Genomic DNA, 14,038 nt, shown 5'->3' on the forward strand with positions numbered 1-14,038 from the left:
ACAGAAGTCTGCTGCCATCTACCAGGATGATGAAGATGAAAGGAGGGTGGACATTTCAGCAAGACAATGATCCCAAACACACAGCCAAGGAAACTCTGAACTGGTTTCAAAGAAAGAAAATAAAGCTGCTAGAATGGCCCAGCCAATCACTTGACTTAAATCCCATTGAAAATCTAGGAAACCTTCAAGATTTGAAGACTGTGTGGAAGAATGGGCCAAAATCACACCAGAGCAATGCATGCGACTAGTTTCTCTATACAGGAGGCGTCTTGAAGCTGTCATTACCAACAAAGGCTTTTGTACAAAGTATTGAATAAATATCGGTAAGCGTGTTCAATACTTTTTCCCTGTGTGATTTCACATTATTACACATAACTTTATTTCTGAACTTCTTTGTTTTGAAATTTCATGTCAATAGCTCCTTTGGAAATATATTTACTGAGAAAAATTGTGACGTGTTTCACCCAATACTTATTTCACCCACTGTATAGTGAATTTGGTTTCCAGTGATCACAGAGAGACAATGCAGAGTGAAACATCTTACCTAACATACACTGAAATCACACTATTTCCTTATGAATGTAAGCTACATAGTGTCAGTTGCTGGTGAATACAGAAACTACAGGAGCTTAAATAAGCGTAGCCACATCGTTTGGACCTTTTTAGGGCAAAATTGGGATAAAATGCTTATTTAGCAGAACCAACTTGTCTTCTCAGGTTCTCCACTTCTTTTTCAGTTCTTCAATTAGTGTCAAACAAAGCCACCTATCAGCATTGTTTAATGATCCATTAGTTTCTGACTTCAACCCCTATAATCTGGTGGTTATAACCAAAATGCCAAACCACATGCTTCATGCTAAACTATACAACTTTTTGTTCATGGTCGCCACCTCTCAGAGACAGAGTAAATTCAGTCACCAAAAAGACTGATTTTGATGTGTTTTATAATTTCTAATGGAATACAATCTTCCCTCTCTTTTAACTAAACCATTTGAAACGATTTGTTGATTCCCTACAGACCAAATTGACTTGTAGTCCAAGTTATTCATTGTTCCCTGTCAGTGAACTCGAGCTGCGTGGAAATGCTGTGGGAACGCCCTGCGTGAAATACTGCTGTTGGAGGTACTCGCCCGAGCTCCTGAGACGCTCAGCATTGACTGCCGGCGGATAGGGAGGCTAGGTAGGCAGGAGCCTACTACATCAAGTAAGTTGCATTCCTGCCTTCCCGGGGAGTACCTCCTCGCCGGTGTTTGCCTTTCTTCCCGGACGTCCACACGGAGGTGTCAGCGTCCTGGGGGAGGCCGGTGTCCGCTCGCGTGTATAACCCGCGTCCGTCACTGTACTCGTTCGTAGCTGAGGCTAAACGGCATGGTTATGTGAGCATGCCGGTCGCGGAAGAGGTCCCGGTGAGCAATTTATGTCCCCCCGTAGGTTCCACGATGAGAGGTGGCATTTAATAAATTCCTTCGGCGCCGACACCGCGTGCCCGGGGCTGTCCGTGAGAAGGGGCAGCCCCGGCCGTCGCGTCACGCGCACCCCCTCACCGAGGCGGGGCCGGGACGCGGCGCTATGGTTGGTCTGAGGACGGTCGCTGCCGCCAAGAAGGCATCGTCGAAGCGGCCCTGGCGCCATGGTCATGGTAGGGCCTGGAGGGTGATCCCCACCGGGAGGGACGGGGCTCCACTGCACTACCCGGTGCCCCCATCCTCCCGGTACCCTACAGGGGTCAGGCTGGTTTCCTCGCCATCATTTCGGGGCACGGCCGGCCCCAGCGAGCGCGAGACCGAAGGCCGCTCACTCTCTCCGAGGAGGGTCCCGGTTCTACTAGACCAGTGTTTCCCTGCCAGTGTGCTGTTACAGGGCACTGTGTCTGCAGACTTGAGAGTTCCAGAGACCAGTCTCAAGAGGCTGGTACCCTTAAGAGAGTTTCTGGGAGAGTGGCGAGCCCTTCCCAATGTATCTCAATGGGTCCTGCGTGCGATCGACAGAGGCTACGCCGTCCAGTTCAAGAGGCGGCCGCCTCGATCCAGAGTGGTTCTACCCACAGTGGTAGACCCCCAGCAGGCTTTGGTAATGGAGCAGGAGGTGCGAGCTCTGCTGCAAAGTACGAGTCCTAGCTCCCTGCAAGGAGTCAGGCTACTACAGCCGGTACTTTATTGTTCCAAAGAAGGATGGGGGTTTGCGTCCGATACTGGATCTACGCTGGCTGAATTGTGCAGTCCCAAAGTTGAGCTTTAAAAGGCTCATACTCAAACAATTCGCGTCACAGGTCAGGTCCGAGGACTGGTTTATCACAATAGATCTGAAGGACGCTTACTTTCATGTACCCATCCTTCCACAACACAGGAAGTTCCTGAGGTTCACTTTTGGTGACAACGCTTACCAGTACCGGGTTCTTCCGTTCCGCCTAACTCTCTCTCGCCCTGTACGTTTACCAAATGCGTGGATGCAGCTCGGGCACCATTGCGTCCCCAGGGCACCCCCATTCTAAACTACATCGACGACTGGTTGATTTTAGCTCCGTCCGAGCGACTGGCTGCCCAACATCGAGATGTTGTGTTCACCCATATCAACCGTCTGGGGCTGAGACTCAATGCCAGGAAGAGTGTACTGTCCCCGCTGCAAAGGACCACCTTCCTGGGCGTGATCTGGGATTCGACCATGATGCAGGCACATCTGTCTCCCGCTCGAGTGGCCTTGATCCTCTCTGCAGTCAAGCAGGCCAAGCTAGGCCAGCCACTTACTGTAAAACAGTTTCAGAAACTGTTGGGTCTGCTGGCAGCGGCATCCAACGTGATCCTGTGCGGCCTGCTGCACTTGAGAACATTGCAGTGGTGGCTCAGGGCCAAAGGGTTCTCCCCGAGGGGAAACCAGCGCCGTCCGATCAAGGTCACACGACGGTGCCTGCGGGCTCTGGCTATATGGAGGGACCCTTGGTTCTTATCCCAAGGGCGTTTGTTAGGAGCGATCTGTCGCTGGACTGGACTGGAGACTCCACCCCGAGGTGGTGGAGCTCCTGTGGAAACACTTTGGTCATGCCGAGGTAGGCCCGCCTCTTAGAATCTGGTATCTCGGCCGAGGTCGTTGAGACCATTCTCCATTCCAGAGCCCCCGCTACAAGGAAGGCGTATGCCGGTACGTGGAGGCTCTTTGCCACATGGTGTGGGGAACGGAAGCTAGACCCAGTTAACTGCCCGGTGGTTTCAGTACTGGAGTTCCTGCTGGAATGATTCTCCACAGGTTTATCCCTGTCTACGATCAAAGTATACGTGTCGGCCTTGTTGGCGACTCATGCCCCACTGGATGGGCGTTCTCTGGGGAGACACCCATTAGTATCTCGCTTCCTTCGTGGCACTCTGAGGCTGAGGCCAGCAGCCCGCACAAGAGTACCGTCTTGGGACCTGGCCATCGTGTTAGAAGGTCTCTCCGGTGCTCCGTTCGAGCCCATCGCAGAGGTCGCAGTGAAATTAGTGGCTCTTAAGACCCTCTTCCCGCTTTCTATTTCTTCCCTCAAAAGAATTGGAGATATGCAAGCCCTCTTTGTGGCCCCCTCGTGCTTGGAATTTGCACTCGGCTCCTCCTCTGCCCAGTTAGGGCTCTAGACTCATACGTCCACAGAACTCCCTGTGTAGACGTTCCCAACAGCTGCTCATGTGTTTCGGACCACCCAATACTGGGGCCCCGGTGTCTAAACAGAGGATGAGCAAGCGGGTGGTTGAGGCCATCTCACTTGCCTATGAATCGGCTGGTCAGCCCGCACCTTTGGCTGTCCGGACCCATTCTACCAGGGGTATGGCGGCTTCTAAAGCCCTCTTGTCGGGTAAAGTGTCGTTGCACGACGTTTTATGGCGGCAGGCTGGTCCTCTCCCCACACGTTCGTTAGGTGTTATCGTCTCAACCTTAACTCCACGCCTGGAGCGCAGGTGATCTCGTCAGAATGTGCGCCCTGACTTCACACTACGGTCACTGGCGCATGTGGCGGAGTGGGTATTGGCGTTCCCACAGCGTTTCCATGCAGCTCGAGTTCCCTGATAGGGAACGTCTCCAGTTACGTATGTAACCTTAGTTCCCTGAAGGGAACGAGACGCTGTGTGTCTATGCCATACTCCCGGCATGCCCGTGGCACTTGATACGGCCGTTCAGAGATGAATGGGCTTGTGTTTCAGGGCCCTTTGTAGCTTCCTGGTCCTGGCGTCGCCCACCTATGACGTACCAGCTCGCCATTGGTTATATTTCACACGTGCTCCATGACGCGGTCACGCAGGGCGTTTCCACGCAGCGTCTAGTTCCTTTCAGGGAACTAAGGTTACATATATAACCGGAGACGATAAGAGCTTTCAGAAATCTGCTGTAGAAGAGATGAAAACCTTTGAGAAAAACTGTTGCTTTAATTTTTAGTAGTTTGAAGGGTTCACTAGAAGTTAAATTTCTGATACTAAAATGATCATGATTGATATAGCACACAAAATATACAGCTTTGCTTAAATGGCTTTACATGATGATCTTTAGACTCTCCGTCTAGATAAGGAATGACTCTAATGTTAAGTTGACCGTATGCAGCTGGAGTATTTGTAAAATCTCAGAATTCTTGTTTCTCTTATACTCATTGAATGTATAGACATTCACAGTGTTGGTAAAGTTCACTTTCTACATGAACTAGTTCAAAGTTCAGTTCACAAATTTTAAAATGAACTAGTTCAGTTCATAGTTCAAACTTAAAAATGTGAACTAAGTTCACAGTTTAGTTCTAGTTCAGTTCTTTTTTTTCCCATATGTTGCTGCAAGGTATTATTTTTCTAAATTATTGCCACAGCCCAGAACCACAGACAGCAATTATTTTATCAGTTTTAACACTGAAGCTATGCATCAGATTTAATCTTCATATCCAATTTTGAATCCTTATCCAACTAGGGTTTACATTAGCATTGAGGGGATTGTTACTTTAATGTTGCTGTGCATTCACTCCACACTAGCAGCAGCTGCAGCGTTCACCCTACAGTACATCCTCAAACACATGCTGCTTGAATGGTCTTTTTTAAATAAGGAATAAAAACACGACAGTTATCATTAAGGTGCAAATGTTTGCAAAGAAAGGTCAGATTCCTCCCATCCTCACCGACCTTGTCAGTAACTTCATAAAACTCATTTAAATTATTATACGCCGCCTATTTGTTACACGCAGCTTTTTTGATGACGCATGCGCAGTGCAACGCTGGAGGCTGGTGTTGCCAGATTGGGTGTTTTTCCGCTACTTATTAAAGCGCGTTTACGGTGTGTTTTCTATAGAAATCTGGCAACCTATTTGAACAACGTTAACCTGAAAGAACGTGCCGTTCACAGACACTAGAATGAACGAGTTCACAGTAACGTTCATCGGGCATTAATACAGTACGTTCAGTTCACGTTCGCCCAAAATATAAACGAGTTCATGAACTATCGTTCAATGAACGCGTTCAGGCACAACACTGGACATTCATATTCTCTGCAGACAAACTGCAGACAGTTACATTGTTGCAGTGTGTGGCAAACTGAGAGATAATTGGTTCTTTGGATTGTTCAATTTATAGGAAATAAGCACTGACATGCATGTGTCAGCTGTTCAGCCAAGAGAAACTATAATAGTACAGTATGCTACAACTATTACTCCAACTACTAAAAAGCACAGTTTGTCTTATTGATGGGAAGCGGAACAAACATGTTTAGACTCGGCAGGCAGCAACATAGCTCCCCATACATATACACTTACATATCTAAATGATATGTATATAGACATAAAAGCATTATTGTATTGTAAAACTCACAGATTTCTGTGAATACTCACAGAGAGGTGGTATGAAGTTAAAGGTCAAGGTTGAAAATTGACCTGTCAAACCAGGTCAATTTACCAGCATGGACATTTATCATCAAGTCAAGATCATTCCATGATTTTACTTTTCCATATGGCAAACATGGCCGCAGGGCATCTCGCTCACATCTCTTCCTTCCACATTAACCGAGACCAAGTTAAGACCGAGCCGTGAGGATGGAGGAATTGTACAGGACTTCCTCTCTCACCCCTCTGAGAAGATGTAAATACTTACATATCATCGATCTACGGATGTTTACTAATGGAAATGTGTTTTTTTAACTTGTCTAATGAGAGCTACAATTAGAGTAAGGTACTGTGATAAAACAATTATTCTGAGGTAGACCTTTAGTTAATTTAAGTATTCGATAGGTTTCTGACTTTTACTTGTGACAGAATATTTCTACTGCGTAGTTCTACAGAGTATTTCTTCCCTCACTGGATAACATTGTTTAGGTGATCCGGCTACAAGGCTCTGGCTTACTCAGAAGAGAGGGAATAAGAGGTAAGGAGGAACAGCTTTAAAAATTAAAATCTTATTAAGCAAGTGAGATAATAAAGGCACATACGGTACCATGGCATGCCATTCATATGGAGGGATGGAACATAATTGCGGAGGTGGTGGTGGAAAGTACCTGGTGAAGTCCGAGTCAGGGAACAGGCTTAAGTGATATGGGAGGGGGGCAGAGTGGAGGAGGCTTTTGTCATAGTCCACTGGGGAATAGTGTCTGGGGGAGGGTGCTTTGTCACATAGTTTGTTCAAAGTGCTGTAAACTGGCTCAGGAGGCCTACAGGGGAATGAGAGACAAGAGCAGAGAGGTTAGAGTCCAGAGAGAACGGCGGGGACAAAGGGTCGGGGATAAACATTGACAATATAGACACACGGATGAAAGACTGGAAGAATGATAGGAATAAAGCGGCAGGAGGCATAGCAGAGAGAGCTGCTACCTGTGGTAAGTAGTTCTTGCTGGTCACTGAAGTCAAAGCATGGCTTACATGTTGAAAAGAAAATTCATCTTAGCTATTCCCAGCCACACTTATAGTAAACCAATTAGGGTACCAATAACAAGAATCTGTATTGTTAGAATACATTTTGATCAATTGATTAATCAATCAGCTACTAAAATATCAGGAGCGACTGGAAATCCTCAGGCCCATTTCCTACAGTGATGACATCAATAACCCTTTTATACTTTTATTTTATTATTATTATACAAAAGGACAATAATTGAGGGTAATCATAAAGTGAGTTGAGTGTCTTACAAAGCAATTAACACCTTTAGTTTGCGACCATTATCTATCCATTCATCCATTTTCAACCGCTTATCCGGGGTCGGGTCGTGGGGGCAACAGCTCCAGCAGGAGGACCCCAAACTTCCCTTTCCCGGGCCACATCTACCAGCTCTGACTGGGAGATCCCAAGGCATTCCCAGGCCAGTGCAGAGATATAATCTCTCCACCTAGTCTTGGGTCTTCCCCGGGGCCTCTTCCCAGCTGGACGTGGCTGGAACACCTCCCAAAGGAGGCGTCCAGGGGGCATCCTTACCAGATGCCCAAACCACCTCAACTGGTTCCTTTCAATGCAAAGGAGCAGCGGCTCTACTCCTCGCTACTCACGAAAGGCTGAGCTTTTCAACCTATATCTAAGGGTCAACGCCAGCAACTCTCCTGAGGAAATCCATTTCGGATGCTTGTACCCGTGACCTAGTTATTTTTGTCATGACCCATCCTTCATGACCATAGGTGAGGGTAGAAATGATCATTGACCGGTAGAGTGAGAGCTTTGCCTTTCGGCTCAGCTCTCTTTACGTCACAACGGTGCAGTAAAGCGAGTGCAAAACCACCCCCGCTGCTCCGATTCTCCAGCCAAGCTCACACTCTCCCCTCACATTTTCCCCTCACTCGTGAACAAGACCCCGAGGTACTTGAACTCCTTCACTTGGGGTAAGGACACATTCCCTACTCGGAGTAGGCAATCCATCGGTTTCCTGCTGAGAACCATGGCCTCAGATTTGGGGGTGCTAATCCTCATCCCAACCGCTTCACAGAGTTGGAGTCCGCAGACCGGGAATGCCATCAGGACTGCAAAAAGCAGCGATGAAATTCACAGCCCCCTGAACTGTAGACCCTCCTCCCCTCGACTACGCCTCGATATCCTGTCCATGAAAAAAACAAAGAAGATTGGCCAACCCCCACCGTAAACGACACCGACTTACTGCCGAGCATCTGAACACAGCTCTCGCTTTGGGCGTACAGAGATTGGATGGCCCCAAGTAAGGACCCCCTAAGCCCACCTCCCACATTTTCTCTCGGAGGACCCGCTCATACGCATTCTCCGAATCCACAAAACACCTGTAGACTGGATGGGCCCTCCCCAAGATTCATGAAAAAGAGCTGGTCCGTCGTTCCACCACCATGAAAAAAACCGCATTGTTCCTCTTCAATTCTTGGTTCAATTATCGGGCGAACCCTCCTTTCCAGCACCTTGGAGTAGACTTTACCAGAGAGGCTGAGTAGTGTGATACCCCTGTTATTGGCAGATACCACCACCCCAGTCTGCCACTCTTTTGGCACCGTCCCAGACTTCCACGCATGTTGAAGAGGCGTGTCATCCAAGACAACCTCCCAACACCCATTGCTTTTAGCATCTCTGGATGAATCTCATCAATCCCCCGGGCTTTGCCACTGCGCAGTTGTTTAACTACCTCAGTGACCTCCCCCAGGCAAATTGACGAAAATCCGATGCCGAAGGTGTATTGGGTGCACCCTCCTTTAGCTTGACGCATGCTCCTGATCTTGAATCTAGAATCGATTGCTCTACCTTAGTGTCCCGGATGTTGGTGTCTCACGGCTGAATTTTTTGGGTTGAATATTGTAACCGTCATTTCTTTTGCGGCTGAAACAGTGATTTTTTTTAGGTTGAATTTTTTTGCGGTGCTTTAATGTTGAAAAACATTCAGGTACATAATTTCAATGCATAAATATTCAGTGCTAGAAATTCAATCACCTTTTTATTTCAACCCCCGATGACACAGATTTACTTCCATATGATCCGACTTGCCATGAATCGTTGAATAATAAATAATGTAACCCCCAACCCTCGAACAGTTACATTATTGAAGATATAGTACAGCCTCAAGTACCTAATTGCTTTTTTAACTGTTACCAGCATTATGAATGGTAAGTAAATAGCTGCCTTTGAGCACAAAATAGTTGTAGCCACCAAACGTTTTGTATCACATTGCATCAGTTTAGAGAAAAAATAGTCCCACAAAGCATTTGGTCCCATATCATCTCATTCCTTCACATCGCTAATGACGTACAACCTAATTGTCCGGTTGCGACAGCTCACATTGCCTCAAAATGATCATTTGTAGGATTTCCGGGGGGTTTCCCTCAATCGCCACCGAGCTAAAAGCTAAACTAACGGTCGCGCAAGATCAAATTGTGGTGGCGGGCGTGGTTGGGGCTCGGCTGCAGGAGAGAGAGAGGGGGAGCGGCTCAGGTAACGGCGCCAGGTGGAGGCGTAATCAGCCCAGCTGCAGCTAATAACGAATTGCTTCTCTCCCTGGCTATTTAAACACAGTAGCGGCGAGCTGGGAGGAGAGAGGGGACGCCGGACGAGCGAGCCGGAGAGAACGTTGACAAATTAAAAAAAAAATCCCTTGAGACGCAACCGTGCAGTGTCCTCTTCCTTCTGGGAAACCCTCCCCTGAACCCATACACGTCACAGTGGCGCCCAACTCGGCGGGGGGGGGCAATTACAATGGCGGACGACGAGAGACCGCAGAGGATGCCGGCCCAGCCCATCACAGCGCTAGGACAGATGATCAATGAGCTGGCGGCCATCCAGCGGGACCAGGCGAACAGGCAGTTCCTGGGGGCGCTCCAGGCCCAGGCGCTGGAACAATTGGCGGCGCGACCGGCGGCCGCTCTGACGGGACCCAACCCCACAGCTCTGGCCGGTCTGACCCTCCACCGCCTGACAGTGGATGACGACGTCCAGTCATTCCTAGAGACCTTCGAGGCAACGGCGGAGGCATGTGGCTGGCCAGCGGAGGAGTGGCCGGTCAGGCTGGTACCCCTCCTAACCGGGGAAGCGCAGACGGCGGCCATGGGGCTGCCACCGGCAGCCCGACGGGACTACGCAGCCGTACGTAAAGCCGTGGTGGACCGGCTGGGGCTGCTCCCCGAGGACCACCGTCGCGGATTCCGGGGAGCCATGTTGGGGCCGGAGGATAGGCCGTTCGCCTACGGACAGCGGCTGAAGGACGCAGCCGCCAGGTGGTTACTGCCGAACAAAAAGAAAGTGGTTCGGGAGGAATTGTCTGCTATGTTGGAAATGGGGATCATAGAAGAGTCCAACAGTGCCTGGAGCAGCCCCATCGTTCTGGTGGCTAAGAAAGATGGGTCTGTACGGTTCTGTGTGGACTATCGCAGGGTGAACGACGTGTCACGATTCGATGCCTACCCAATGCCCCGGGTCGACGAGCTCCTGGACCGGCTGGGCACTGCACGTTTTTTCACGACGCTGGATTTGACTAAGGGCTACTGGCAGATTCCTCTGTCGCCAGAGTCCAAGGAGAAAACTGCTTTCTCTACTCCGTATGGCTTATACCAATTCACCACGCTTCCCTTTGGCTTGTTCGGTGCCCCGGCCACATTCCAGCGCCTCATGGACCGGGTGCTGCGTCCGCACGCCGCATACGCGGCCGCCTACCTGGATGATGTTATTATCCACAGCACCACCTGGGTGGAGCACGTGCGGCGAGTGGGCGCGGTGCTGGAGTCGCTGAGGCGGGCCGGGCTCACCGCCAACCCAGGGAAGTGTGCAGTTGGACGGAGGGAGGTACGGTATCTGGGGTACCACTTGGGGGGCGGGCAGGTGCGGCCTCAGGTGGATAAGACGGCGGCGATCGCGGCCTGCCCGCGTCCCAAGACAAAAAAAGAGGTGAGGCGGTTTTTGGGGCTGGCGGGGTATTACAGGCGGTTCATCCCCGGCTTCGCGGACCTCACCAGCCCCTTGACCGACCTGACCCGAAAAGGTGCGTCAGATCCGGTCCAGTGGTCGGAGCAGTGCCAGCAGGCGTTTGAGAAGGTAAAACAGACTCTCTGTGGGGAGCCGCTCCTCCACACCCCTAACTTTTCTCTCCCTTTTACCCTGCAGACCGACGCATCGGACAGAGGGCTGGGGGCCGTTTTGTCCCAGGAGGTGGAGGGGGTCGACCGCCCCGTGCTATACATCAGCCGGAAGCTGTCGGAGAGGGAGGCCAGGTACAGCATGGTGGAGAAGGAGTGCCTGGCCATCCGGTGGGCAGTGGGCTCCCTGCGCTACTACCTCCTGGGACGCCCATTCACCCTCTGTTCGGACCAATGGCTCCACCGCATGAATCTGGCTCTACAGCCTTTTAACTTCAAGGTGGTCCATAGACCGGAGACGCAGATGGTCGTGGCGGACTTCCTCTCCCGCCCTCTGGAGGGAGGGGGGGGGGGGAGTGAGCTAGGCCGGACGGCTCCCCGGCCTAAGTCGGGCGGTGGGGGTATGTGGTGGCGGGCGTGGTTGGGGCTCGGCTGCAGGAGAGAGAGAGGGGGAGCGGCTCAGGTAACGGAGCCAGGTGGAGGCGTAATCAGCCCAGCTGCAGCTAATAACGATATTGCTTCTTTCCCTGGCTATTTAAACACAGTAGCGGCGAGTTGGGAGGAGAGAGGGGACGCCGGACGAGCGAGCCGGAGAGAACGTTGACAAATTAAATAAAAGTCCCTTGAGACGCAACCGTGCCGTGTCCTCTTCCTTCTGGGAAACCCTCCCCTGAACCCATACACGTCACACAAATCTTACTTTCAGTGCGCAGTGATATGGGACACTAGGGTGTGAACAGCAACCGTACATTATCGCTGAATAATGCACCCCCCGTGACTCACTCTTGACTAATCAGAACTCTGGATTTCATCTACCCGTGTTATAAGACCAATTAACTATCTCAGAATGTACCATTCATCAACGAAACATGAATCTCTGAAGTTCCCACTTCCACAAACAAGTCTGGACGCAGCGAACTGGGCACTATTTTGCCCGAGCCTGAAATGAGTTTGACACCCCTGGTCTAGAACGTCTTTAAGACATAGTCTATTAAGGGTCAGCGTTTGTAAAATGTTCAAAAATCCTGCGCAATTTTGGTACATTTAGCATTATATGAAATAAAAGCAGGACAATATTCATATGTCACCCTTTCAAACATTTAGAAGTTCATGTAAATACATGCAATAACTTTTCCAAGAATAATGTTTGGCAGTTTGGCCACATACAGTCCAGTATGATATCACGCGGCCCGGACCAGTATTCTGAAGGGATGATCCATCTTTGTAAGCCAACAAGGAAGTTGGCATTGCACTGGTTCCCTTGAAAAAAAAGTCGAAGGTATTTTCTGCTGTCCTGACAGGTTAAAAAACGCTAGAAGGGTACCTAGCGGGTTGATATCCGCTAGGTACCCTTAATGGGGGGATTTCTGTTTCCAACAATTCGTTGCGATAACAAATGCAAACTGAGCTTGTAAGGGCATGCAGTATCACACACAGAATATAACCTGCGACTCTCTCCGTCATCTAAAGAGGGATTTCTAATGGGATGGAAAAAGTGAACTTTTATAACCAATAATTGATTATTATCTGTTATCATAACATGCTGCATTATTGCAAAGTGAATTCTCACGATTGATTTTCTCACAAATTTAGATAGTGATGGCAGACATACCTGGCGTCAAGCTAAATAGAAGAAAACAAGACAGCTGACAACAGAGCCATGCCATTTATGTATTGAGGGATTGGTGGTGAACATCAGCAACAGAGGGAGCTCATCTGTGCTCATTAGCAGCAGATATGCTGCAAATCCATATTGATGTTACACACTCAGTGAGCACTCAGTGGGTGCATGTTTGCTGTTTGTCAACTGATGTGGAATCACAAGTGTTAACTGGAGCGTGCAGTACAGTGTGTGAGTTTTGAAAGGCTCGTTTGTGCATTGTGTGTGTCTGTTGAGGCCACATAAACACACATGTGCACACCTACACACATGGACTAGACTTCTGAGGTCACTCTACACATTCACCTCCACACTTCTCTCCTCTTCATCCTCCTCCTGCATTTTTCTCTCTGTTTGCATCACGTTTGTACAAGAAAACATTGTCACCATGATTCTCTGACCTGGTTGACTGTGGATGAAAAAGGAAAAAAAAAACATCTGGGGCCCCTATAATGAAAGTGACACTAAATCACACACTACCATCCTTAACATGTCAGCATCCGGAGAAGAAAATGACAGTTCAGACATCTACAGAGGCGATTTTCTTTCACACAAGATTATAGGGGGAAGAGACTGGATACACACTGGATTGGTCAGCAGTCAATTGATTTAAGTGGCCGGTAGGGAGCCTATAATAACGGGTTGATGAGAGTTATGGTGGGTTTGCCTTCTACTGCATCTTGTGCGATGAGCTGCACTTGACAAAAGGCACTTGACTAATCATATCTCAACACAATTAACCAACATGGCATCGATATCGAAGAAAATATAGATGTGAATGTTATGGAGTCCAAAAAGAGTTAACTCCAGGTGACCCCCCCCAAAGTGTTATCTTTCAAAAAACAGGCAGCAGAGACCAGTGACGAGACCCAACACTCCAGGGTGGAGGCTTAATCTATGGTACAGGTCACAGATCAAACATGTGAAGGTGTTTTAACTAATTATAGCAAATATTTCACGCCAGCTGTTATTCTTTTCTGATTGCGGGATTCTGTGACTGTGCTGAGTTTACTGAGACCTACTGTGCAGTTGTGTCTGTTTCTCCTGCTAAATAATTCCTAGTGAAATGGGATGAGCAGATCTCACCAAAGCCCTCTGCCCTTTTTGGGAGCCGCAGGTCCCATTCGGAGTCTGGCAGCTGGCCTGTGGAGATGCGGTTCATTGCTTGGTTTCTGTTATTCTAGTCTTTAGAATTAGAAAATAAATAAGAAAGTATCCTTTTATATTTCCTGTGGGGAAATGATTCCCTGCATTTAACCCATCCCATATAGTAGGAGCAGTGTGCTGTCGTAAAGGCACCCAGGGAGCAGTTGGGGTTAGGTGTCTTGCTCAGGGACACTTTGACACAGGACATGGAGCAGCCAGGGTTTGAACACTCTCTACACCATGCATCA

General features: G+C 49.1%; 1 protein-coding gene across 3 annotated transcripts in view; it reads right to left on the reverse strand.

Moving 5' to 3' along the window:
• Positions 1–14,038, reverse strand: part of dlg2 (discs, large homolog 2 (Drosophila)) — a 168,379-nt gene that overhangs the window by 33,907 nt on the left and 120,434 nt on the right. For all 3 annotated transcript variants that reach the window (XM_062558238.1, XM_062558237.1, XM_062558236.1), the window contains one exon: positions 6,481–6,633. In XM_062558238.1, coding sequence (XP_062414222.1) covers positions 6,481–6,633 — 153 coding nt within the window. The remainder of the gene's footprint in view (positions 1–6,480; positions 6,634–14,038) is intronic.

Source organism: Pungitius pungitius, chromosome 16 (assembly GCF_949316345.1).
Source record: "Pungitius pungitius chromosome 16, fPunPun2.1, whole genome shotgun sequence".
Taxonomy (NCBI): domain Eukaryota; kingdom Metazoa; phylum Chordata; class Actinopteri; order Perciformes; family Gasterosteidae; genus Pungitius; species Pungitius pungitius.